A 27,228-nucleotide genomic window follows, 5' to 3' on the forward strand; every position below is an offset into this window, starting at 1 on the left:
CTCCCACATGTTACAGAACCCAGAAATAAATCATGTTTTTATGTTTTAATGCAGATTATTTCTCATTTATCATCGTCATTATTATTATTATTATTATTATATTATATTATATAATAATATAATAATAGTTATAGTATTAATATATTAGTATATTATATTATTAATATATTATATTATTAATAATAATAATAATTATTATTATTAATAATAATAATAATAATAATAATATTAGTATTATTATTATTATTATTGTTATTATTATTATTATTAATAATAATAATAATAATAATAATAATATGTAGGTGTCAAACTCAAGCGGGGGCCGACATTGAAGAAAAAAAAGTGGAAAAAACAACTATTTAGTAGCCGATGGGCAATATAAGATATTCATTATGATATTGGACAGAATTGCAAAGTAAAAGTTCTTGTTTTGATATAAAATGATTCACAATAAAAACATATTTATGATGCACAAAAACAGAGAATTAAATTGAACATTTAGCAAATAATGACGAGGATAATTGTGATTAAAACAGCGTAAATATCTGTCATTTCATGTTGAGTGTAATACATTTAATAAAACAATAATTACAACCCAATGTCTTATTACTATTATAAAAATATTGCCGGCAAATACATTTAGTCTTATATTCTGTCTCTATTCCATCACCTCGCACAGTGGTGGGCGGGCCGCATGTCATTGATTGGAGGGCCACATGTGGCCCCCGGGCCACCAGTTTGACACATGTGGGTTAAGGGTTAGGTAAAGCATTAGATTTAGGTTAGGGTGAGGTTAAAGGTTAAAGGTTAGGGTAAGGCACTAATTAGTAGTTATGGTAAGGGTAAGGGTAAGGGGTTAAGGAATGCCTTATGTCTATGAGGGTTCTCACAAAGTGCGTGAAACCAGCATGTGTGTGCGCGTGTGTGTCTGTGTGTGTGTGCGCGCGTGTGTGCACGTGTGTGTCTGTGCGCGTGCTACATAATGACAGACTCAGCTGCTCAGCAGCGTCAGATGTGAGAAGAGAAGTGAAGAAGACTCTCGTGTGTTTTTTGGCTCCACGGTCTCGTGGCTGTGGAAATTGGCTGCCGCGGACATGTTGACGGGATTAACCGGATTATGAGGATTTGAGAGGGAGAGGAGAGGAGCCGCTACAGTCCGGTGTCACCACAAAACGAGTGGATTAAGTTTCCGGGGCGTTCTCCTCCGGACTCTCCCGGTCTCTCCCGATCCGTGCCGGTCTGTGCCGGTCTCTCGGTGCTCGGTATGGGCATTGACCGGCGGCGGAGAGCGTCTCTGGCGCTCACCTTGAACTTCCTCGCGCTGTTCCTCGCGGTGTCCGCGCTCACCACCAGCTACTGGTGCGAGGGCACGCGCAAAGTGGTGAAGCCGTTCTGTACCGGGCCGGGCACGACCAAGCAGAGCTTCTGCATCAGGTTCAACAGCTCCAACATCAACGACACGCGCCTGGTCCAGTACATCTGGGAGACCGGCGAGGACAAGTACGTGATGAGGAAGTTCCACACCGGGATCTGGTTCTCGTGCGAGCAGAACATCAACATGAGCGGTAGGTCCTCAATCTGACAAAGAGACACAGAGACTCTGGTCTGGTACTGATGCTGGGACTTATTTTGGTTCTGGTTGTGGAACTGGCACTGGTAATGGTACTCTAGTCCTGATGGTGGTGCTCATACTGTTACTGATACTGGTACTGGTACTGATACTGGTTCTGATACTTGTACTGATACTGATACTGGTTCTGATATTTCTACTGACACCTATACTAATGCTGGTGCTGGTGCTGATACTAGGTACTATAGTTCTGATACTGGTGTTGATGTTGTGTTGATGTTGGTACTCTAGTTCTATTACTATGACTGATTCTGGTCCTGATACAGGTCCTGGGACCAGAGTGTCTGTGTCTCACAGACTAAACCATGAAATAATCCCTCAAACGTTTCCTCCTGTTTTCTACACACACACACACACACACACACACACACACACACACTCACTCTCCAGTTTGAGATTAATTAATCCCAGAATTGAATTTCAAAGTTTTATCATCTTATTAAAGCAGAAAACCATTTTTTTAACATCAGGATATTGAGAGGAAATGTTATGAGTTACTGTAAATGAACAAGTGTCCGTGTGATTCATGTGTTCACTTCCAGGAAAAATCATCTGTGAGCTCCTCCCTCCCCCACTTAACTGTCTCCAGACAGGGGGGGGGGGACGTGACAGCGGGGACATTGTTATTCATCCATTCATTCATTATTGTACAAATCCCTTAAACACGGATTGGATTAAACTTTAGACATTTTTGATCCGTGTCGTATAAGTGAAAATAATCCACCTGTTCTACTCTGGGGGGAATAAAACAAGGGATTACGTTGCAGGGACGTCCCTGAGTATCTGTGTCCTGTCCTGTCCCTGTCATTGACGTGTGTCCACTGTGTCCTCTGTGTCCTCTGTGTTTGTTACAGGTGAAAACTGCCGGAGTTTCCTTAACGTCGCACCTTCCAATGAAAGAGGTAAGAATGATTTTTGTGTCATGTTTCGTCCGTAGGGGAGTGGGCGGAGCTTGAGTATATATATTATATTGAGCCGGGACACAATGTTTATTATGTATTAACAGTATATTTGATGTTTTATCTCTTTGTTTAAACTTTAACGCTCCCACACCAAATTCCATGCTGGTCTACTGCTGCCTCGTGTGCTCAGATTATGTCATTTATCTTAATCCAAACTAAGGTTTTCAAACACCAAAGTAACAAAATAAACATGTTAAATTATCAAAGGAGGCAACAGACGATCAAGAATTCCCAGAGAATATACCCAAACGAAGGTGTGGATTATTATTATTATTTGTCCTGCTGGCGAAACCAGGTGTTAATAATGTGTCACTACCTCATATAATTTACAAATTATGTAAATTTAGCCTAATCCCAATCTGATGTAGAAACATCGCGGCACAAGATGGCAGATTTGAAAAGCATGACCCTTACTGAAAATTACAAAATAAAATACAAAAACCTAATTATTTAAAATTTAAAGGGATTATTATACACTGAAACAAACATACTTATACGTGGTATTGTCTATTCTGGGATTAAATCCTCCTAAATGTTACTCTCTGGACCTTTAGATGTAGTTTTTTTACAAAAAGCCAGAAGGATTTTCTTCCTTCATCAAACCTGGAAGTGACACGTCACAAACAATCGTTCCTGAACGGTGTCTTTTCTTACGTGTAATGTGATTAATCCACAGCTGTGGATTAACTCGTCGCTCGTACTGTTTGGTAATAAGTTAAGTGTCGTCTCAGTCAATCCGTGAGTTAGTCAATCACCTCGTCTGGACTCTGGAGTCTCGCTCTCTGTTTCGTTCTTTCGTCAGAGTCATAAAACAATTTGAGCGGAAACGTTTTTTATCATGAAAAGAACTTTATTAATAATAATAATAATAACGATGATCCTCGTGTGCATTAAGAGATTAAACACATCTGTTTCCCAGAAAACCTTTCAGCTCTCAAAGTGGACTTTAAACAAACGTGGTTTTTGTTGACGTCCTCGTTTCTAAATCATATTATGTGTTTTTCTTCTAACTAAATTGTACAAGAACAAACATTTGTAAAGAAAAAAAAATACATTAAAAAGTATTTTAGGATTGTGCTTCTGGTCTTAGACTCTGTTAAAATGGACGAACAGTATTCTTATGTAATTGTCATAAACGGGTGATGAAAACAGGAAGTATGCTGTAGGGGGCGTTGTTCTGCGGTTCTTCCAAATATGATTGTGGACAAAACACCAAACCCAAGGCTTCAAAATGGCCGATGTTAGTCCGATACGATGATTTTAAACATTTATTAACGTATGAAGCTGTTAGCGACACATTTATGCCGAGTCATTGCAAAGATATAATTCACAAACATTGTTGTTCACTCATGTGCACAGTGAAGCATGTGATATATAAAGAAGTTTTGGATTGTGGATTCATCCAGTGATTTTGACCAGTATTGGACCGATACTGATACTGATACTGATACTGACTGATACCGATTCCCAATAGTTTGACACTTGATTTTGGGCAGAAAACCACGATGAACAGGGTCGTGATTGGAAACTCTGACGAAATTCACAGAAAGTAAGTTAACACGAACTTTCTTTTAAAGTTAATCCCACCGAAAAACAAACCCTCAGGTTCCAGTCTTTGGCACCTTTCTGGTAAGGTACCTAGAGACAGTGGTCTGACCTCGAGTTAACCAATCAGTCGATTGGGTAATGAGAGAATTTGGGTAGTCAGAGGATTTGAGACTTTATTCACTTATTTACGGCGTAAATTCACATTATTTACATTTGTATCCGTCCAATGTCCAATCCAGTGATTCTGTCCATCCCTGATTTCAGTCGTCTTTCTCTTCTACAACTTCAAAAAGTCAAACCCTCTATGAAACGTGAGCGTGAGGAAGGAAATATTCCAATAAAATGTGTTTCATTGGTGTGTATTTGTCACTAATAAGTCACGCCTATTTTTTGCTGCATACAAACACAGAGAACCCACAACATCATGAAATGTCCAGATAAACGTATCCCAGCAGAAATAGATTCTTCAGAGTGTGTTGGACCAGAGGAAACGACAAACCTGAGACTCTGACCCTGAAGAGAGAAGAAATCAAATGTCTCTCACTAAATCGTCCTCCAATTCAATCCAAATGTTTTTCCTGTTCTCTAAATTCATAATAATTTACCCTCGTGATTAATTGACCTCACTATTCCACTATATATTTGGGTGTTTTTTGAACGTGGTGATATTTGTGAGGCGCGAGCGTCTCTGCGTGGATCGTATTTCCTCTCTGTGACTGTGAAGGTTAATGATATGTGCGACGGGGTCACCGGTCCGTGCTTCCTGACTCATTCTCCTTCCCCTCCTTCCTCCCTCCCTCCCTTCTCTCCTCTCTCTTTTGCCCTTGCTTACCTTCACTCTTCCCCTCCCCCCATCGCTCTCTCCTCCCATCTTAATACTCACTCCATCATTCCTCCCTGCCTCCCACATGAGCATGAATATGTATTTTTTTTCTCTTCTTTCCTCCACAGGAGTGCTGTGGCTGTGCATCGTGGCAGAGTGCCTGTACATCCTCCTCCTGGCCACCGGGGGCATCCTCATGTCCATAGAGGTGTGTCAGTTTGGCAACGTCATCAACGGCCTCAAGCTCAACGCCTTCGCCGCCATATTCACTGTGCTGTCAGGTTAGTGGCGTCACGGCGACCAGTGGAGTTTAACCATTACAATGTCTAAGAATTAGTGACATCTAGTGTCGAGACAGCAGAATGCGACTCTCACGCGCTGGTCCGACTTTCTCAGAGCAGTTTTTGCTTTAAAACATGAAACCCGCGTGTTTGCGCTGCTTTACAAACATGGCAGCGGTGTCTATAAAGCATGGCCCGAATGCTGCGTGACAAGTTTCACCGCTAACTTCAGGGGAGCTGCGTCATGCTAAAGTACCGCCGCAAGCGGCTCTCGTCCACACGAAGCTCTGAATTTAACGGTGAAACTCGGCCACGTTGCGTCCGGTTCCGTGCGGCGTGTTGAGAAAACCACCACAAGACGACGGCTTCTCCTCTAGGAGGTTTCTACGTCTTTCCGCGTCAAGTTTGTAAACCGCTCACTCTCTCACACCAAAGTCCATGGAGATAATCAGCGTTTTAAGCTCACTGGCGCACAGTGAGCCGCTGGACGTCTGCTGCCTCGTGTGGTCAGTTTGTGTCACTGAGGAAAATCAGAATGAAGGATTTCAAACACAGAAGTCACTAAATGAGAAACGTCAGTTTCCCGTCATTAAACGTCGTTATAATGAAGACTTTACTGCTAATTTACTGTAAAACAGGAAACATCAAAGAGATTAAACCTGTTCATCACTTCACACGCCAACAAGATCAAAGGCGATCTCACGACTCTGTTCTTTAATCTGAAATCAAAGCGAGGACTGGATCGTTCACAGCAGCAGAGTCTGAACATGCTGAGAGATTATTGTTTTTTTCTGCTGATCCCTTTATATGCAGATTATTACAGTCTTAAACCTGTGGAGTCAGTGAAAACACTTCACTGCTGTTTAATCTCTCAGAGTGCGGTGGATCGTTTTCACACAGGAGTGGATTAGAGAGAAGGTCATTGTTAATTCCTTCACCCACAGAGAGAGAGGGGGAGACAGAGAGGGAGAGAGAGACGGCTGGAAATCTTCTCAGGGACTGAGAGGCTGCGACTGTTGAAATGCCTAAAGCGTGGAAGCAGAACTAAAGACTCTGAAGGTTTTTTTCTCCCTGTTTTTGTTATATTTGTTGAGTCAAAATTGGAATCAAGTATTTTCCAGCTGTGAAGGCACTTCCTGATCTTGATCTTGTTGATTGTGGTACGATGGTCGTCTCCGTCGTCTCTGATGATGACACCCACTTGTGTCCTAAAGAGCGATGGCTTCTCTGAAGTCTGACACCACAGACCTGATTGCCGGTTGGACAGGTGTCTCCGAGTGAGTCTCCGTGGTGTCCTCGGACTGACCGTCCACGGTCTGACGGTCAGTCACTAGTTTTATAAAACCACAGCCGCTGCTATGACGACTCCGTCCACGTTGATGAGGAACTCTGAAGTCGTGGAAGACAACGTGACTGATACCAAAGCTCAAACTGTGTAATGGGAAAGTGCCTTTATCTCATTACCGTAACTCCTCTAGACCGTTTGCGATGTCTAGAAAAGTCAAAAACTATGGAGTGGCGATCAGAGACCCTCATGTGGAGGATGAAGCAGTAGAAGATGGATGACGGGATACTGGAAAGCAGAGAAATGGAGCTTGAATTGCGCCCGTATACTTGTCATTACGGTAGCCCTCAAGACTTTGGTGGGAACAATCGTCCAATCACAGCGCTGCGTCACACGTTTGTGACGTCAACGGTTGAATAATAACTGCCAGAAATGGGAAAAGTGAGAGAAATCGTCGACAAAAAGGAAGCAGAAGCACTCACTCGTTCACCATTTGCTTATTTTAACCATAAAAGAAGCAGAAAATGATCCTGTAACCAGAATCACTGCCAACATCTGGCATATTTACAGTTTCCCACGTGTTAAAATAGCGCGTTGAAGGAAAAACACTGTAGCTGTACACGAACACCAGATTTTGTGTTAAATTGTAACATTTTTAACAGTGTAAAACACATTTAAAATAACATTAGTTTGAGTCTCACAGACGGCGCGAGTAAAGTCACCGTCATAACCACACGACGTTTGACGACGTTTGACTTTAACTCGTAATGACGGGGAATGCAGGGTGCGCTAAGTAAGTTAGCTTTAACAGAACCTTTAGACCTCGTGTTCATGTCTTCATGTGTTCATGTTCTCATTCATTCACGACTCGCTCGTCGAGTGCACTGAGCTGTTTAGCATAAAAGAGAAATTAGGAATGAAGTTCACACCGAGGCCGGATTTACGCTCCCAGAGTTTAATGTGCTCATAAAACGTGTGAATGAAGGAAGACATTTAGACAAGTTTATTGTAATTAGATCATAATATAAACTTTATTTCACGTGTCAGTCGTGATGGAGAGACCGCGTGTGACGCTGTGACGTGGCAGAAAGACACAGTTTGTCTTTGTGTGTCTGTTGAGATGAGGTTCAGTTGTGGGTGATTAGTTTTACAGTTTGTGTTACGGCAGCACTTTTGTCCCCCGACACTTTTTATTAAGTTGCTGCGGCAACGGAGCACAAAATCACCCAGTGCTGGTTTTTATAGCCAAAACAAAAAAGTTCTTAGTTCAGTTTGTGATAAACTGCAGGAAACTTGTGTGTGTGTGTGTGTGTGTGTGTGTGTGTGTGTGCAAATCAATCAGAGTCTTAAATCTTCATCTTTAACAAACCCAGTTTGGTGGAGACAGATGACGCAAACTGCTGATTTGTTTCATCTTCCTTTTCTTTTCTTCTCTTTTCTTCTGGGTGAGATTGCCGTGCTGCAATTCACCAGGCAATTTTCAACATTTTCCCCAGATTCCATTTTATATAAAACTTTTCTCCTCCTCCTTCAACCGACTCACTGACTTTTATGCAGATTTTCATGTATTTTCCATTTTATTTTTTGTGCATAAAAACAGCAGCGCTGATGGAAACTAAAGACACAAAAGAAAAAGAGTAAATAAGCAGCATTTATTCACACAACACCTTATATATAGATGCAAAATCCCAAAGGTCAAGCACACAAATATCATTAAAATACGTTTTATCACAATAGAAATCAATTCAATTCATAGAGATTTAAATGTGAATTAAACATATCGGAGTAACTGCACAGCAGTCAAAGAAAGCCGGGTTTACAGTGAGCTCGGTCTTCAGCCTCTGCTTGTGTTATACTGCCACCATGTGGTTGCTTTGTATAAGTGCAGAAAATGGTCTTTAATGCAGGAATTACACTTTTTTTATATATGGAAACATGATGACTAATAACCACAAAAGCACATGTATACTATCTATATACGTCCGTAAGAGCTCATTTTATTTTAATAAACATTTTTACATGAACCACAAGTTCAGTTAAAGAAGTTTATTTCACATATTTACACGTACAAATGAAGTAAAAGGTGTTTGTTAAATCCAGGTCTGCTTGGTATGGTGGCCCACATGATGTTCACCACTGCTTTCCAGCTGACTGTCAGTTTGGGCCCAGAAGACTGGAAACCTCAGACCTGGGACTACAGCTGGTCGTACATGTGAGTTTACACTCGGTCCTGACACACGTCCACACTCTGTGGAACCAGTCATTTGAAATAAAATCAATGATTTTACCACGTGTGTCGCTCGTTTTCTCAGTCTGGCGTGGAGCTCCTTCACAGCGTGCATGGCGTCCTCGGTCACCACCATCAACCGCTACACCAAGACCATCCTGGAGTTCAAGCACAAGCGCAGGAACATCGAGAAGAACCTGAAGATCAAGCAGAAGCTGCTGGAGCTGGACTCGCCGGAGCAAGTGTGGGACATGTACATCAGCTCGGTGCCGAGCACGGCCGAGGAGCTGCTGGACCTGTCGTCCAACGGCCGCAAGCTCTCCGACACGTCCATCTTCCTGGACCTCAACGACCTGCCCGTCCCACAGGGGGAGCAGTACTGCTAGAGGAGCCATTTCTTTCTTAATGTGTGTCAGTGTCGTGTTCAGTCGGATGCAGCGATGATTATTTTAAATAGAAAAAGACCTCAGTCCAGGTTTTGTGTGGTTAAATCTGCATTAGCGTTTGAAAACAGCTCACATTTCTAACATGTCTTTGTTTAAATATTTAAATAATATTGATGAAACGCTTCATATTTTATTAGCGACCATGCTTACCTCACACATCCTAATTTTAGCTTGAAACTTTAGCATAAATGTGACCACAGGTGTAATATGTGTTAAAGCAGAATGTGTAAACAACTCGCTGTGGACTTACATCGAGGATTATATCGCTGAATCGTACAGATTTGAAAGAAAATGGAGGGAAACGTAAGCTTATGGGTTAGAATTTAGCATTAGCATTCCTTTTGAGACATGTTTCTGGTCACTAACCACAAAAATCAGTCTTTAATTCACAAGATTGTTTGTTTAAAAGATAAGATAAACTACTTAATTGTCATTCTATTATGTTTGGTTGACCAGAAAAGTCTCTAAATTAACGTTAATGTCACTGTAACATGTTAGCTGACATTCAATCCTCTTATCCTCCATATTTTTCATATTCTCAGTCCACACAGAGCTGAGAGAGCATTTGTAATTTAAAAGTATGAATTTCCAAAGATGTCGCCATAAATCAACATTAATGATGATTTATTTAAGTATAATGAATTTAAACCCATTTAAATGTTAGCTTTGTGTACAGGAGACTGAAGCGGATGACATTAGCTGCTAGCTATTAGCTCAGTTTGGTTGAATTTGCATCTATTGTTGCAATTCTCTTCCAAACTCCATCATAAATACTTTTAAAGTGTACACCGCAACCTGAAGATTGAGCTCTTAGCTGTTTATTTTAATTGTCATGTGTCAGAAATGATGTGTTGATGCTAAAAATGCTACAAATAGCACCCCTGAGCCTGCTGCTTTGGCTCTAAAGTGGTGTGCTAATGCAGGGTTTCTCAATCCTGGTCCTGGGAATCCACTCTCCTGCAGGTTTTACATGTTTCCGTGCTCCAACACACCTGGATTCAAATAATCAGCTCATCAGCAGAAGCTTAGCTGAAAATCAGGTGTGTTGGAGCAGGACAGAGAAACCCTGAGGATTTCTGAGGACCAAACCAATCCAAGACTACGAAGATGAAGAAGAAGCTCAGTGAAGAAGAAGATGGTGATAGGATCAACTATAGCACATATGCTAATGGCCCACAGGCTTCGTCGGTCACTGCCTGTTGGATTGTATTCCTTGAAGAACCTGTAGTTGTGTGTGTGTGTGTGTGTCTGCGACCTCCAGGTGTAGATACACATTTCAAATGTAACGTTGTCACTGAAGTGACGACACACTGCCTCTCACACGTGAACCAAATAGCATTAGGTAGCTTAATGACGTATACTGACACAGCAGAATCAGCACTGATTTGCAGGTAAACAAAGAAAAGAGCCACTTGACTAAAGGCTCACGGAAGTCTGATGTTTGTCACTTGATCGTTAGACTCACTCTCCTGCACCAAACTCCAGAGAGAAAATCATCGTTTTTAGCTCGTAGCTGCCATTCTACTGCTGCCTCGTGTGGTCAGTTTGTGTCACTGAGGTAACTCCAAACAAAGTCATTCAAAAACAGAAGTCACAAAAATAACACATGTGAACTTGGTTACTAGAGGCAGCAGTGGATCAACAAGTCCTGTGTGCTGTGGTGTTAAATCGACGCTTTGGTTCATGATGTGACATTTTTAAACGTGTTCTTTAACACAGTGTGCACTTAAAGTGATGTAGATTTTCATACGTGACCCTTTTGTGAAGTTTTAACAATCTGCTCAGAGGGAGAATGAGATTATGATTATGTTTAATCTCCTGAGTCTCTGCTCCCCTTATTTTGTGTTTCTGGCTGTTTCTGTGTCTCGCTGTGGATCCACTCACTGAAGGACACCTGAGGATTTACCGTGGAGTTCCGGACGATGCCTGCAGGCCGCGCTGAGTGCCTTTTACTTAGAGCAGCATGATCCACGTCCACGACGTCTCGCTCCGACTTTAACGACCGCTTTAGAGGAAACATGCAAACTCATGTCTGTGCAAACTGCCAAAACCTGTCAGTGTCAAACGTTTGACTCACACTGTCTGTGCTGACTGACCAGAGTGAGATTGTTGTCACATACAGGAACTTTTTAAGTGCATTTGAAAATGTGTATTATTATTATTTATGTGCTTTATTTATTTGTTTGTTCATTTCTTAATGAAACACAGTGTCGATTAAATCTGGTTTATTCTAAATAATCAGTTTCATCTCCTCAGATTACAGTGAAGCATGGACTGTTGTGTGTTTTTTTCTTTGTTGTTAAAAGTTTGTTTGCTGCCTAATTTATTGTTATGAATACAACTTTATATGAGATTTAATTTAAGTGTTAATCATAAGGAAGTATTATAATAATAGTAATAAAGAAACATGTTTTTACTAGGATTTTGTGCTCAATGTTCTCCCGGGTGTTTCATTCATTGTCCACCAGAGGGCGGTGTCTCCTCACTGGAACTGGAAATGTATACATGTTTGTTATTGCATTAACTTCATGGTTCACATTATTAGGGACACCATTTTGTAGCTCTGAGGTGATTTTAATGTTGATAAAATTTGAATTAAATGAGATTGTAAATCCAGGTTTTTACTCGTTGGAGCTGAATCCAGGACGAAGTGACTAATGAGGCGTGTGTTAAAATGAAAAATACTTTTATTTCTTATGCTTTCAAACTAGTGCAAATACATGCAAACTGAAAACAAGACAACCCTGTAAGCTGGCCACTAACACAGCAAAGCCTCAACGCTTCAGACGTCACATCCAGAGAAATCATTTCACCCGCTCTGGTTTTGGTTTTCCCTCCACTCTGTATTTACTGTTACTGCACAGAGCAGCACAGTCGTGTGGTTCTCGCAGTGTCCAGACTCAGGCGAAGAGGCGAGTCATCCACACACCGGTTCCCCCCACATGCATTTTATCCACATTCATTATTCAAGAATACAAAAACCACTCAGTCAAATCTGAGCTCGTATAAAGATTCTCCTCCGCTCGCTCCTCTTGCCGCTCACCACATAAAACATTCATCCCTGCTCTTTGCGGGAACAACGCTCCGAGGGCGACACTCAATATGTAAGCACTGATTTCTTCACCGGTGAGTCTGAAGCACAGAAATGTACCAGAAATAAAATCAGGAATCTGGAAATGAATCAACATTTGTTCCAGTTTGGTTTGGTTGTGACACTGGAGGAATAAACAGCAGAGACACGGAAAGCTACACTGGGCAGTTTTAACCTACGTCAATTTATGGATGCTGTGTTTGACCACCAGTGGGAAGAGTGAGCAAAGTTGTGAGAGGTATTTCATCAGGTATCAAGCACTTCACTGAACTTTAGCAGAAAAAAATCATGTGATGCAATGTCACGAAAGCCAATTAGCGTTTAAATTTATGTGCACACAACCAAAGCTCGCTAGACTGGGCAAAGAAGAGAAGCTTGTGACAGGAAATGAGCGAGGAAGTTGTAATAACTTCTGAAAATTCAGGTGCGTAACGCTGGGGACAAACTACACAACTTTCACAGTTGTTACTGATTGTGAAAAGATTTGAAAAAGACTGAAAAAGAGTTGTTTTGAAAGACTAGGGATCGGTGTTTCTTTACCAATCCTGGTCCTCCAGGACCACTGCCCTGCAGGTTCCCAACACACCTGATAGTCATCTCATCATTGAGCTCTACAGAAGGCTGACAACAACCCCACTCATTTGAATCAGGTGTGCTGGAACAGGGAAAACATCTGAAACATGCAGGACAGGGGGGACCCCGAGGACCAGGATTGGGAAACACTGAACTACATGATTTGTCAAACCAACTGAAACCAACTGACTGCATCAAACTCTTGCAAGAGTGTCCGTGTCTACAACAGCGAGAGTTTAAAAGGTAAACTTCGTCTTCTGACACCATTTCCTGTGTCTTCTGACGCCATTTCCTCTGTCTTCTGACGCCATTTCCGGTGTCCCACCTTCTCTTTTTCATTGGCAGCACACACTACCCGACTGTGTCCAGAACCTCAAAAAATGAGGTTGGGTCTGTGCCGACTAGCCATGCCAACTGTCCCCAACTTGTGCTAACTGGTGCAGACTCTGTCCAACTGTGAATCATGGGTAAAATTGACAAAATTGGCATGCAAATAATCCAGGGACTGCAATCTTGGAAGTAACGTGGTGCAAATGTCTCATCAGTTGCTCCGGGAATCTTGTAAATCCATCAGAATTTGCATTTTTCTTTTCAGATGCTTTATCGGGGGAAAAAAACAATCATGAGAAGCAATGTCACGGTGTCAAGCTAGCTAGACCAGGGAAGAAAAGGGAGGGTGCGGCAGGAAATGAGCGAGAAAGTTTTACTTTGTTGTAACTTCTGAAAAAGTGCAGCTGGATCCAAGATGTTGGCTATTAGCATTTCTAGCTCTAGCATTAGCACCAGGCAAGTAGACACTGGTTGGCAAACAAATGATCGTGCGATTGCAATCCCGTGACACAAACAAATAGCTAAGTTAATTGTTGAGATTCATCCCCAGATCCTTTAATGCTAACCATCTGTGATCACAGTCCTTAGCCCCTCCCACCACATGAGCACAAACAAACACTTCATATGCAGTAGATGACCCGGTCGATCTCTCCATCACTGAAAGGCTCCGCCCATATTGACATGTTTTATTGCGTTTATTGTCCAACTCTTCGTCCTTCTTTTAGGATTCTTTGAAGCATAGGCAGTTGATGCCAAGGCTGGATTAGCCACCCTTGCACTGAAGGGATGTGCTGTGTAAAACACCCAATAGGAGGCGTCCTCTCTCTCTCTCTCTCTCTCTCTCTCTCTCTCTGAACTGTCCTGTGATTGGTCAAAGTCTCCTGTTACTTGCCAGATTTCCCCAAGACAGGAAACATCCAGCAAAAGTGAAGAGGCCTAGTTCTGTCTCAGGTCACTTGATTTACATTATGCTAAAAGATTATTAAGGAATTACTGATCAGTAATAACAAAAATATCTTGCCTAACCCGAGCTTTCATTGATAGTGCAATCTCAGCTTTTTGCTGAACATCTATGACGTAGAAAACTCTGACACTCAAACACTTGAACAAACTGACTGATTGGTAGATGTGAAGTGAGTTGACGACGGGTTTTGTCGTCGGGTCTCTGAGATGCAGCTCTGCTCGTCAGAGGCAGTAACTCGGCTCTGGTTTCTGGATCTTTTTTCCTCAGAGTCTTTGCATCTGTCAGACGAAAGATTTGCACACAGGCTTTTTTATCCTGAGCAGCGAAACTCCAACAAAAACCACTGGTTCTGAACAATCGAAGCTTCACTGCCATCCAAAGTCCTGGCCGGCCATCTGATAGAAGCGCTGGTTGTGTGGCTTGTAGAAATCCCTCAGTCTCTGCATCACCTCTGAGTTGATGGAGGCGTGCGTCCTGCCTTTCGTCTTCCCCAGACAGTGAGGTTTACTGCTGCCCTCCGGCTTTTTCAAGCAGGGGAACCCCTTGGTTTTGTTGAAGTAGAAGTGCTTGTCCGTGACGATCCTCTGGAGGCCCAGAAAGTCCTGGACTTTGCCAACTTCTCCGGCCGGGTCGGAGATGAGCCTCTCCCCGCTGACCAGGTGGATCTGACTCCTGGGGAACCAGGTCAGCCAGCGCTCCAGGTGCTGAGCATACAGACCGATCCACAGGGGGCTCCAGAGGGAGTCGATCTGACCTGGAGACCAAAAGCACGTTTAGAGTTATTTGTTTGTTATTTAAAACCAATATTCCTGTAGTCGCTGTTGTATAAAAAGGCTACTTCAGTGTAGTTTTATGAGGTACTGACACGTAGTCAACTCTGACTTCACCACCATTGAATATTGGATCTCTCACTGAAGACAGTGGAGACAATAGAACAGATTTTAGCCGTTTAACAACAGGCTCATCCAATATAATCCACATCTGCTAAAGTCACTTTGTGATATCTGTGTTTGAAATACTTCATTTGGATTTAGCTCAGTGACAAAAGCTTACCACACATGGCAGCAGTAGACCAGCAGCAATTGTGAGCTAATAACATTGATTTTCTCTATGGGCTTTGGTTCAGATGAGTGACCAGTTTAGAAAATGTAGTTTCCAGCCAGAATAGGTTGTCTAATGGAGAACTAAAGCAAGAAACATATTATTAAGATGTTTTAGACGAAGCTAATACAGACTGAGCCCTTTGTAAAGTGGCTTCACTTAATCAAAAACCTTGAACCCAAACCCCCGACCCTTCTCCACCTGTGCTGCGGTTCTTGAAGGCGAGGCTCTCAAACGGAGGGATGTCGGGCGTCTTGGAGATGATCTGCGTGTAGTCCGATATGGCCCTGGTCACGGGGTCACGGACGACCACGATGAGCTTCACGTCCCGCGACATGGAATGGACCCGCTCTGGCGTTTCCACGGTGACAAAGTATCGCGGCGTCTTCTCCATCACGATCTGGCCTTCCAGGGCTTTGGGCATCATGGTCCTAGGAAAAGAACCGTCCACAGAGCAGAGACATATAGTGTCCTTAGTCCTTTGTTAGCGGACTGCATTGAATGAATTGTCTTGCTGTACGAGGTTAGGCTACCATACGAGGCTCACAATTATATTTTAATCTTTGTCAGCTCTCATTGAAGGAGGTTGATTAACTACACTGAAGATAGATAATCAGAGAACAAACAGATTATTACAAGGTCACCTTGACCCGTATGCACTCTCTCAAAGGTTATTGTACAAGCTCGACAATACGCATCACCCCCAACCAGCTGCTCATGAGAATCCGAGGCAGCGTCCGACTGTGTTCATGCCTCACTTCACCTCAGTTCTTCAACTGTCTTCAATAAATTCTTCAAACTTAACTTAACTCATCACTCGGTACATTTACATGCAACAGTTAAATCAAGCTAAGGCCGTAGTCTGACTAAGGCAGTGCTGAGTCCAAGTCTACTGTATATGTGGAGGACTGGCGATATGTTGAGATTCAGCAGCTGGAGTTTCACAGATGTCCAGACCTTACTTTACTTTATACGTGGAAATGTTGATTATAACTAAAACAACACTAGATGTAACAAAGTCAAGATGGCAGATACCTGACGTAGGTGTTGTCATTTAATTATTATGTTTGTTTGTTTTTTTTGTTTTTTTTAAACTCTAGCAGTTAAGTTAGCTTAGCATACATTGGTAAAGGCCTCGTGCAGTGACCTGAATTTGAACGAGCTTGTTTTATTTAACTTTACTGACACGATCTCTCCTGTCTTTCACTCAGACACTCAGACATCTCCTCGTTCCTCTCACCTGGTGTTTCCACAACCTTCCTCCTCACCTGCTCGTCATTTAGCTGATTACTCCCAGAGTCTATAAACTGGTGACACGTTCACTTGAACTCTGCTGCTGGATTCTCTACATCCAGAGCTCTCCACTTTGCCCAGTTATTCTGTTGTTTTGGAGGTTTTTATTTTTGGAACATAATTTGGACATCTTACTTAATCTTTCCCACTTTATAATGATTGACTTTGTTTTCTGTTTGTTTGATTGTACTTTTGACCTTGTAAAGCACTTTGGTCAACGGTGGGATATTTTAAACGTGCTCTAGATATAAAACTGATTTGACATGAACGTCGCACTCTCTCTACCTCGGCACCAGAAGCCCAACAGATGGGACTAATTTAGACATAAATGACTCCGATGGCCCTGAAAGACCAGCTGGGGATTGTGGGACGTCTGTCCGCACACCTGCTACACACCTGACTACACACACACACACACACACACACACACACACACACACACACAGGACCATGAATCAGCATCTCCACTTGTGTTAAATAAATCATTTTTTCTACATCATAAAGCTGAATGAACACAATTCTAGCCGTTTATCTCAATGTGTGGACAAATATGCAGCTCTGTCAATATTTAACATCAAGTCAATATTTCTAAAAAGTTTACAGTGATGGAATAAATCATTTAAGGATGTTTTTAAGAGTTTCTTAACAGAATCAGACAGCCGCTGTTCAGCCTCTCATTTACATTCATTGTACTTAAATATAGTATGAAGACGAATCAATGTTTATTTAAAACACACAAAATCAAACGCCCAATTTTGTTATCATTACTGTTGTTTTGTTTGTTATTTGGTAATAAAAACAGGAAAAATGGTTCTTTTAGATGAAATTCACCTGCAAGTAGCTTTTTTTAATAGTTAGTGAGACCCAAAGCTGAAGGTAAAAGCTGCACTAAACTTTCTGTGGGTTGTTTGGTGTAAAATATTTCACCAAAAATAACAAAATGTGACAAAAAAAGAGAGTTTTCATTGTTAAAATAGTTTCAAAACTATATTTGAAAGACACAGTGATGCGGTGAGTCGCGAGCATCGATGTTGTCCAATAAAGACGAGCGCAAAACAAAACAAGAGTCGATAAAAAAGTTACACTAATAAATGAGATGTTAATCAAAGACGGAGACGAGAGAGGACACCGGGCTGACGCAGTGAGGACAGGATGCTCAGAGTGTCCTCTGCTATCGGGTTACAGATGCAGCGCAGGCAACACAAGCCCCTGTCAATACACACACACACACACACACACACACACACAGAAGGTGATTTCATTTGATCGGCTCAGCTCGAGGCAGCGCTCGCCACCACTTAGCCTAAAAACTTCCCTTTTAACTCCAATAACCTGGAGCAGGAGGAGCCACTCAGTCTGTCACACACACACACACACACACACACACACACACACACACACACACACTCATTATTCACTCATTAGTCGAGCAATTTCTATCATAGTCTCCCTGTGGGCCACCTCTTACAGTCTCTCACACACACACACAAATGACATAAAGAGTGGGTGTGGTGGATTTTTGTGTGTGTGTGTTTGTCTTTAGGACATTTACTGTCATAAACACTGGACCAGTAAGTCCTCACAGAGACCAAAACCTGGTCCTAATGAGGCAGAACCTCGTTTCTGAGGAACTGGTTAATGTTCGGGACTTAAGATTTGAATATTTAAAGGTAAAATACAGAGTTACAGACATTCTACGAGTTCATGTTTTGTGTCAATCGGATGATTTTTGAGAGATTTCGTGTTTCGAGAGGAGAGGAGAGGAGAGGAGAGGAGAGGAGAGGAGAGGAGAGGAGAGGAGAGGGTTCCTAGGATCCTACAGAGAAACAAAGTGTCCACAGCTCTGCAAGTGTGCAGACAGATTCTATAGAAAACTGTTTATGAAGACAGTCCTTTAGCCAAAGTTGTCTTCCTGCGACGTCGTCTTCACAGTGTGATTGTTTCTTTAAGCTGAGGGTTAGACAGTAACTGGATTATGAGGATATGGTTTTAATGGTTTGTGCAGAATCAGAGGTGGAAAAAGTATTAAAATATTCTACTTGGTTCCACTATTTTGATAAAAATGTCAGTGCAAGTAAAAGTACTTGTGTAAAACTGTACTCAAGTTAAAGTTAAGGGTTTTTTTACTCTTTACTTTTTCTTGTGTCGTGCACAAAGGACAAGGGACACAAATCTCACATGGACTGTCTTTAATTAAAGGCAAACCTTTACAAACGAGGAAAGTGCTGACAAACACATGGGTCAAAGTTCACAAATGCTTAAACTTTCTCACTCACTCAGGGAACTTAATTAATGCCAATTCCCCTGTCCTCATCATTCACTTGTCTGTCCTAAAAGTCAAATGACACAAGTACACAAAAAATCTACACAATTACAGGAACGTGAGTAAATGTAATTCATTACTTCAGGGTTCGGCTGTTAGCTGTGAGGGTACGAGTGTCCTCACTAAGAACGCTCTACAAGACTCTGTGTGTGTGTGTGTGTGTGTGTGTGTGTTGTAAATGAAAGGGGAGGGTGCCTGATGAAGGAATGACAGAGTGGACGATGCAAACGTGCCTCCATTAGCAATCTGTCCGTGAATAGCCTCGAGAGCCAAGAGCCTCATGCCATTACCTACGCACAAAGAGCTAATCACTGCGACTAAGAGCACCATCAGAAGACAAGGGAGAAAAAAAGCTCCCTTTTATAAATATGCTTCTGTGATGATGAGACGCAATCATTGACAGACAAAATAGCTGTTAGGTTTTGTTTAGTTTTTAAATATGTCCGTGTCCTACTTAAGGCTCGGCGAGCGCTCTGCGTTCCCGTGGTTACGTCGGTACGTTCACTCCAGATTCATCGCACAGTAAAAGCAGGCGGCAGTTTGAGATGGAACAAGGTCACTCAGAGAGCACAGACACTTATGAACGAATGAATAAAATATTGTGAATGTAGGTCGTTAAAGGCGCTGGATCCTGTTTTGTTTTGTTTTTCTTTTAAACATGGGTAAAAGCATGTGTTTTTGGTGAGTTTGGTACTTAATATAGTCTAACTCCATTACATTACCTAAGTCATTTGATTAAATAAAGTTATAACGGAATTACTGATCAATAACAACGACAAACAGCCTCAAATATCAATGATGTAACATTAAGGTGGTATTTTATTGTCAAAAAAATAGAAAATACTGCCTTTATTATTAGTTTTTTGTGGTTTAAGAATAAGGGTTTTATATCTACTTAAGATAAGGGCCTTGCTTGGCAAAATAAATCCAACTTTTCCTTGCGCCTCTCTCTGGCAGGTGAACAGAAGTGACTGGAGGGAAAATTCCCTCTGGCTGAATTAATTGGTCAATCCTGTTTTACCAACATCCTGATACTCATTCAGTCATTTAGCAGCGAGTGTGAGATCAAACACCCACTATGATGAACACATGGATTATCCCGCAGCTTACAATAAGCCTCTGTTTGCCTTTGAGGGGCCTCTGTCGTCCCATCGCCCAATATTTCCTGGCAGCCTCCCTGGTGAATTAGCTCACATCAACCAAACCAAGGCCACTGGTTATTGATCCTATGGGGGGGGGGGGGGGGCTAACTAATGACACACAGGCAGGTTGACAAGCAGGAGCAGTAGGGATTATGTTATGAAGTTAAAAAGGTGTTTGTATAAATGTCAAAGTCTGACAGAGTGAGAATGAATGGAAATCTGGAGCTGGGTCTCAGCTGGGACTGAGAGTGGCAGGTGGGGGAGTGCAGGATCCAGGACCCTCTGGAGTCCCATCAGTGCTGTGTGTGTGTGTGTGTTGTTTAAAAAATGTGAAGCAGTTGAAATGTAGAGCAGGAAACATGAGCGCGAGGGGCGGATCAAAGACGGAGAAATCTGGTCTGTTTAATCTTTGATGTTTGATCTGAGTTTAAAAAAAACAAAAAAACAAACAGCCCTACTAGACATAAACCAAATATTGTAAAAATAGATTTAAATCATCTTTCTTTGAAGAAATGGTTCAGCAAATTTTGCTTGGATAGAAAGTTTGTCATTCTAGTCAATTTCAGACTGTAATGTTCCTTAAAATGAGGGAAAAAAACAGGTCAAAAACGTGACAAAATTGGCCAAAATTGAAGAAATCACAAGCAAAAACGGTTATTTTAAGAATTGATACCATAAAATGTTCTAACATTTGCACACACACCAATCTGTGATGGTGAATTTTACTACAAACTTCATCATACACACCTTGGTTTTAGCTTGTTACTGGTACTTAAATCTTAAAGTAAGGTGCAATATTAAGACAAAGTTAGATGAAGTTTTTTTTTAAAATGTGATGATTCTTCTAGAACAAAAATAGCTTTTTAAGCTAAAAAACAAGAACAATTTCCCCAAAAAAATTATTTTACTTTACTAAGAATCTGCCAAAAGGGCTGAGCAAATTTTGCTTGGATAGAATCTTAAAAACTAAATAAATCTAGTCAATTTCAGGAGAAACAGTCCGTCATGTAATAAATGTTGATTTCAGTTCAGTTTCAGTTCTTTACTTTAAGGATTTACACCTTTTACAGTTGCTTAACTCTATTTGCACACACACTAATCTGTGACAGTGAATTTTACTTGTGTATTTAACACAAACTTAAGACAATTGTTTGAGCTAAATTGTTACTGATAATTCAAGCTTAACGCAAGCTGTGATATCCCATAAACACTTCGATGTACCTACTAGAAAGACCATTCATGGATTAATGCATATCATTTCAATAACTAGTCCAATCTGAACATAAATAGATAGATAGATACGTGAGTATAGGTGATAGAAAACATGAGGAAACAAACTGTGAATTCTAATATGTGAGAAAACATGTTTTTCTTACGACAAAGTTACATAGTTGGCAGTTTTGTTAAAATTTGATTCTTTTTCAAGAACAAAAGTTGTTTTTAGGCAAAAAAACAAACAATGTCCCCCAAAAATGTGATTATTTTACATCCGTAATCAAACATATCTGCTGTGTTCATTCTCCACATTATTCATGAGTCAGATATGAGATTGGGGTGTGTCCACGTGCATGCCCAAGTGTGTGTTATTGGGGGGGGGCACTCATCTGCTTTCCCAATATGGGGTAACATTAAGGAGTCAGTCCATTGTGATTGTGCCCTGTCCACTTCCAGGAGACATCCATCATAGAGGGTCCCCGCAAACCTCCCCCACCCCCACAATCCCTCTGCGTTCCTGGCCCCAGGGGAGGCTCTTAATGAGGGCCAGATCGCTCCACCCGTCTGGGCCTCGTGGTGACGGGACGGCCGACACCTGAACCCCAGAAAACAAAAACTAACATCAGAGCCAAATCAAGCCTCCTCTTTACGGCTTTAATCACTTTAGCGTGCAAACATGGTAAAAAAGAAACAAATAAGAATATTCCATACCACTGACAATCCCTCCCACAGATGAACTAATCTGAATGATCAGGAAATCCGCCCCCTTTCATGTCCTTGCCACTAATATCCATCCGCCCAACCTCGGATGTTTTGGCAGCTCTTTCTTTTTGTGATTTGCATGGTAATTATTTTCCCTTTGTACAAACACAAAAAAACTCAAGTAGCACCATGTGCTGAGTCACAGCAGCACAAAGACGCCAATGTATGGGTATGAACGTAAAAAAACACATTCCCTTAATGAGCTCAATATTGCAAATGGAGTTATTTCCACCCTCATCAGGTTTCGTCATTAAAAACAAAACTATTTAACTAATAACTAAAATCTTTTTTTGGTAAAAGGTTTTACTAATATTGTCATCATAAAATGATTTATTTTCATTTTCTGAAATATGAAAACAAAACACATGGGTTTGTTTACTGTTAGCTCGTAGCTAGCAGCTGGTGTAATAAACTGTGTTAAATACTAAGTACTACTTAAATACTATCCTCCAGCAAAGAGTGGATATAAAGCACTGAACTATTTATCTTTGGTTTGTTTTAGTTTTATCTTCAGCAAGTTTCAGCTCAACCATCAAACTTGATATTCCACATGCTAAAAATACAACGAGTCGTTTGTCACTTTTTCATCTTTAACTGTGTTTTTGTTTGTTTGCTGACGAGTGTGAGGACACCACAGAACAAGGACACCCACTGTAAAACTGAGATGTTTCCCTCATTCATTTGAGAGACGAATGTTTACTTTACAGCGCCTTCATTTGTTCATTCAAATATCGATATTTGCCCCAGTGAACTGATTAGGGCGACAGTATATCACCAAATCAATATATTAACCCACCTCTACCCTCCACAGTTGAAAGTTGTTGATAGCTACTGTTGTCATTCCTACAGGCAGCTACAGGGGCTGAGGTGTCCTTCACAGGAAAGACAAGAACACCTGGTACATCACTTAGTACAGAACTACCGGCAAAATCACAAAACCCTTCCCGGTTGTTCTCCGCTGTTATTTTGAATGCGACTTCTTGGAAATGAACAGCGAGTTTTGAACCTGTCGGGTCAAAGCTGTGCCGGTAAATCACAGTCAGTGATAGTGTTTTCATCGATAGTTCTCGATTGTACCTCAAGAACAAGATCCGAGCGCGAGCCTCAGCGTCTGGAGGACACGACGGTCCCCAGACTGCGACACACACACACACACACACACACCCAGGAGCCCGGCTCTGGTGACAGTCCCCAGAGTTGAAGCAAAGGTCGGCGCGGATGTGTGAGGCCACAGTGACACCGGCTTCACCCTTTCACCTCTGGCTCATCCGCCGCCACGTCTTATCTCTTCACCCACTTTATTGTCACGCCGTCTTTCAGCAGCAACAACCGTCAAAATGTGAATTTCCAGCTGAGTAACTTGAATGGATTCCTCCAGAGCTGCAGAGGAGGGGAAGAAAAACCCCAGTGTGTAACGTGAGCTCTGTGAGCCTGAGCACAGGGAATATGCCAATGTAGGATAAAGCTTCTTGGTAATTGTAACCGAAGCTGAGCTGACCAACACTAACCGCTCTAATGTTGGAGTCAACCCAAGGTCAGAGCGAGGAGATAGAGCTATCGATCCCAGACAGCACAGTCACGAGGAAACTTCCAGTCCATCTCGGGACTCATCGCGCCGCGTTTCCACATCCAATCTCTGCTCCAAACGCCATTAGTGGATGTTTTGTTGGGGGCTCTGATCTCAATCTGCACGCTGATGCTAAATGTTGTTTTAAGTTCAGAGAGAGAGAGAGAGGGAGGGAGGGAGTGACTGTGAGGACGTCCTCGTTCTCTTTGACCGTCGGAATTATTCTGCTTTTAAAGATTCTCCCTATTGCTCATAAATGATATATACTGACGTTAGTTACACCAACTGTGACAAAATTACAAATAATCTTGCTAAAAAATGTTAAAAAATAACGAAAACACTGAGACTCTTGCTGCCCGAAGAGTTCACGTGTTTGCTAACGTAAACTCCACGGACGCTGTTTTTGTTTGAAATGATAACAATTGTAAACGTTTTTACCAGATTTTTACAACTGAATAATACATTTCTTGCATTTTACTACATGCCTGCTAGCTTGCTAAATGTTTAGCATCTAGACAAATATCACTGTTCACATCAATAAAAGTCAGTTTAATTATCCAGTTTAAGATCATTTTTTAACACTTACTTTTCACTTTCTCACATATTTAGAACTTTCAGAAGTCAAATCCAACTGAAATATTTCATAGTCGTTAACAGAAACTAGTACAGTTAGCAGATTAGCTCACTGGCATCAGGGCTAACTATAGCTCGCTAGTTGTTATTAATACTTAATTTAAGTCCTTTAAGGTACATGAAAATATTCTGGGGAAAAAAAACAAACACATTTCAATTTTATGAGGCAATTTTGTGGTGCAAACAAAACAAAGACACACTTCCTTTGTGTGTGTGTGTGTGTGTGTGTGTTTGTTATGAAGTGGTGCAAACACATCATTAACCCTCTGTGTAAAGTGACCCTCTGTCAGAGGTCAATTGACAGAGCTGACAGCGATGTCAAGTGTCTCGACGTGCAGCGAGGCCCATCTGGCCTGAAGGGACGGCCGTGACAATCTGGTGTCACTGTCGCGTCACCTGGTTCCACACACACACACACACACACACACACACAGAGAGAGAGCCAGCACATGGTGTCAGGCTGTGCAGGATTTTTCCGATAAACCTGTGAAACCTCCCGGCTCGGCTTAAGTCCCTCGGCGTTGGCAGGATGCGGTTCCTCTGTCAGTGTGTGGCCACATTAAAGGGAGAGCTGAGGTTTTCTTTCAAGTGTGGTTGTATGGAGTACTTAGACATAGGCTGACTGCAACCCACGCCAGCCTCAGTCGACAACATGTTTTATCTCACTGACAAGAAAATACGCTCACTCTCCTGCACCAAAGTCCTTTGAGTAAATCAGCGTTTTTATCTGACGGGGGATCAGGAGCGGTGGTCTGCTGAGTTTCTGTCGCTGATGTGAACAAAGGATTTGAAACACTTGAGTCACAAGGTGACGCATGTGGACCGATTAACAGCAGATCAGGATCAGGTGTGCTGGGATTTAAAGTCTTCATGTAAAACTTTGGTGCGAGGAGAGCGAGCGAGTGAGCGAGTGGCACAAACTTTGGTTTTTCTACTCTGAAAAGAGGAAAAAGATAGTAAATACTTAAGCAGGTGTATTTTTTATTAGTTGAGACTTTTTTTTAAGTTGCTAAAACTCTGTCTCTTTAGGACCGGGGTCAGCAAGTAATAAAGTAAAAGTTTTTTGTAAGCGATTAATATTGGGACCAAAACGTTGTTTCTTCATCAGGCAGAAACATCTTCATCAGGCAGAAACATCTTCATCAGGCAGAAACACAAACCCACGTCTGCTGCCTTATTTGAATAAAAGCTCTGAAGTGAATTTGTGAAATCCAGATACTGATGCTGACCACTGCTTTAGGACCGTTTATATCTGTCATAAACACTGACCTTGTCAGGACCAGGAGTGCTCATGGAGACCAAAAACCTGGTCCTGATGAGGCAGAAGCTCATTCCCTGAGGAACTGGTTATGTTTACGACTAAGATTTGAATTATGGTTATGGTTAAAGTTAGAGATAACTTAGAGATGGTTAGAGACTATGTTTAGTCAATGAAGTGTCCTATAAGGAGTAGCTGTGTGTGTGTGTGTGCGTGAGTGTGTGTGTGTGTGTGTGTGTGTGTGTGCGTGTGTTCTAAGTTTTCACGAAACAAACTGAGTCACAACACAACAGTAACATCTGGCTGCAACAAACCCAGAGATGATTACTCTGCTTCTCTATGAGAACTCATCCTGTAAGCCCCCCCCCCCACACACACACACACATGCACACGCGCACGCGCACACGCACAGATTGGCATAGCCAGATGGCACAGTCTCTCTTTGACTGTCACCTAAACCTCAGCTGAATTGCTGTGGATATGTTTGGGTATGTAAACACGACTCTTCTGTCACTGTCACTTAAATATATAGAATATTTATAAATCACACAGAAATGTCAACCAAACATTATTTAAATGATAAATTGTGTGAATCAAGTGTTTTTTCCTCTTTGGACAGAAACATTTTTGTAAAACAAAAGTGAGAATATTTGCAGATTTCCTCTTAAATAGCATATAAATATCTTAAATATCTAATATAAATGATGATTTTGAACATTCAGATACAGCGTGCGTAACTTTGCTGCGCTGCGTAAAGAGTGCGTACCTGTACCAGTCCAGTCCTCGTGCGTAATGCCGGTCAAAGAAGTGCGGCTCCGAGCCCAGCGCGCGGATGTCCGGGTGCAGCCGCAGGAACTCCAGCAGAGCCCGGGTGCCTCCCTTCTTAACCCCGATGATCAGCGCCTGGGGCAGCCGCCGCGTGGCTGTCCATTCTTTCCCGGAGCTGTTCGCCTCCAGCGCGGCGTGACCCTCGCCACTGACACCCGGGGAACCCTCGCGGGCAGAGCCGGTTCCGTTCCTCTCGTGGGGCCATCCCGAGCCCGACGCGGCAAAGTCACGCGTGGGCGCCCTGAGTTCGGAGTTGTCCGCCAGTTCTGACTCGCAGCATCCGGTGAGGAGGTAGACCAGGGAGAAGCAGAGGATGCTCAGAGAGGAGGCGATGGTGAGGCGGTGGAAGAGCCGCCGCAGGTCCGCGCTCGGGTGGAGATGGTGGTGGTGAAGGTGGTGGTGAAAGGCTGCCATCCCTCAGAGAGCCACGCGACATGAGGTGCCATTCTACCACAAGTTCAGCTCACATCCTGACTGATCCTGACTGATCCTCGCTGATCTTCTGCGTGTGTCCTCCTCCTCCTCCTCCTCCTCCTCCTCCTACACCACCACCTTCACGCTGCGCGCTCAGAGCGCATCAGTCCGGCCAATCACACAACCGCAGATAAATCACCGCAACTAGTTTCTGCGTGACATCCAGGATGTGCGTCCACTTACTCTCCCACCCTGACGACGTGGGGACAAGAATGAATCTCTAATGTCCGTCTGTCTCTCTTTGTGCTTCACCGGATTACTCTGCAGATTCTCCCCCATCCTGGACCTCTCTCTCTCCCTCTCTCCCTCTCTCTCTCTCTCCCTCTCTCCCTCTCTCTCTCTCTCTCTCTCTCTCCCTCTCTCTCTCTCTCTCTCTCCCTCTCTGATTGGAGGGTCATGGCCTGAGGCGCCTTTAATTCCACTTTTATTTACTGGGGAATCTGGTTCCAGTGCACAGACAATGTGCCATGAA

At 42.3% G+C, this 27,228-nt stretch overlaps 2 protein-coding genes across 2 annotated transcripts; one reads left to right on the top strand and one right to left on the bottom strand.

Moving 5' to 3' along the window:
• The first annotated feature begins 982 nt into the window (after positions 1-982).
• Positions 983-11,072, top strand: gsg1l2b (gsg1-like 2b). The gene is made up of 5 exons (XM_058620206.1): positions 983-1,565; positions 2,485-2,532; positions 5,092-5,244; positions 8,630-8,741; positions 8,842-11,072. Exons 1-5 carry the CDS (start codon positions 1,265-1,267, stop codon positions 9,140-9,142), a joined length of 915 nt encoding a protein of 304 aa, XP_058476189.1. The 5' UTR covers positions 983-1,264; the 3' UTR covers positions 9,143-11,072.
• Positions 11,073-13,050: 1,978 nt separating this feature from the next.
• Positions 13,051-27,013, bottom strand: hs3st3l (heparan sulfate (glucosamine) 3-O-sulfotransferase 3-like). The gene is made up of 3 exons (XM_058621904.1): positions 26,221-27,013; positions 15,463-15,692; positions 13,051-14,914 (listed from the first exon to the last, which is right to left on the bottom strand). Exons 1-3 carry the CDS (start codon positions 26,694-26,696, stop codon positions 14,526-14,528), a joined length of 1,095 nt encoding a protein of 364 aa, XP_058477887.1. The 5' UTR covers positions 26,697-27,013; the 3' UTR covers positions 13,051-14,525.
• Between the last annotated feature and the right edge of the window lie 215 nt (positions 27,014-27,228).

Source organism: Solea solea, chromosome 21, assembly GCF_958295425.1.
Source record: "Solea solea chromosome 21, fSolSol10.1, whole genome shotgun sequence".
Taxonomy (NCBI): Eukaryota; Metazoa; Chordata; class Actinopteri; order Pleuronectiformes; family Soleidae; genus Solea; species Solea solea.

Excerpts from the sequence above, each read along its gene's own strand:
- hs3st3l (XM_058621904.1), bottom strand. The coding sequence starts at position 26,696 with ATGGCAGCCTTTCACCACCACCTTCACCACCACCATCTCCACCCGAGC. Across the intron at positions 15,693-26,220 it reads CGAGGACTGGACTGGTACAG|GACCATGATGCCCAAAGCCC; the intron begins GTACGCACTCTT and ends TTCTTTTCCTAG. Across the intron at positions 14,915-15,462 it reads CTTCAAGAACCGCAGCACAG|GTCAGATCGACTCCCTCTGG; the intron begins GTGGAGAAGGGT and ends TTTGGTCTCCAG.
- gsg1l2b (XM_058620206.1), top strand. The coding sequence starts at position 1,265 with ATGGGCATTGACCGGCGGCGGAGAGCGTCTCTGGCGCTCACCTTGAAC. Across the intron at positions 2,533-5,091 it reads CGCACCTTCCAATGAAAGAG|GAGTGCTGTGGCTGTGCATC; the intron begins GTAAGAATGATT and ends TTTCCTCCACAG. Across the intron at positions 8,742-8,841 it reads GACTACAGCTGGTCGTACAT|TCTGGCGTGGAGCTCCTTCA; the intron begins GTGAGTTTACAC and ends TCGTTTTCTCAG.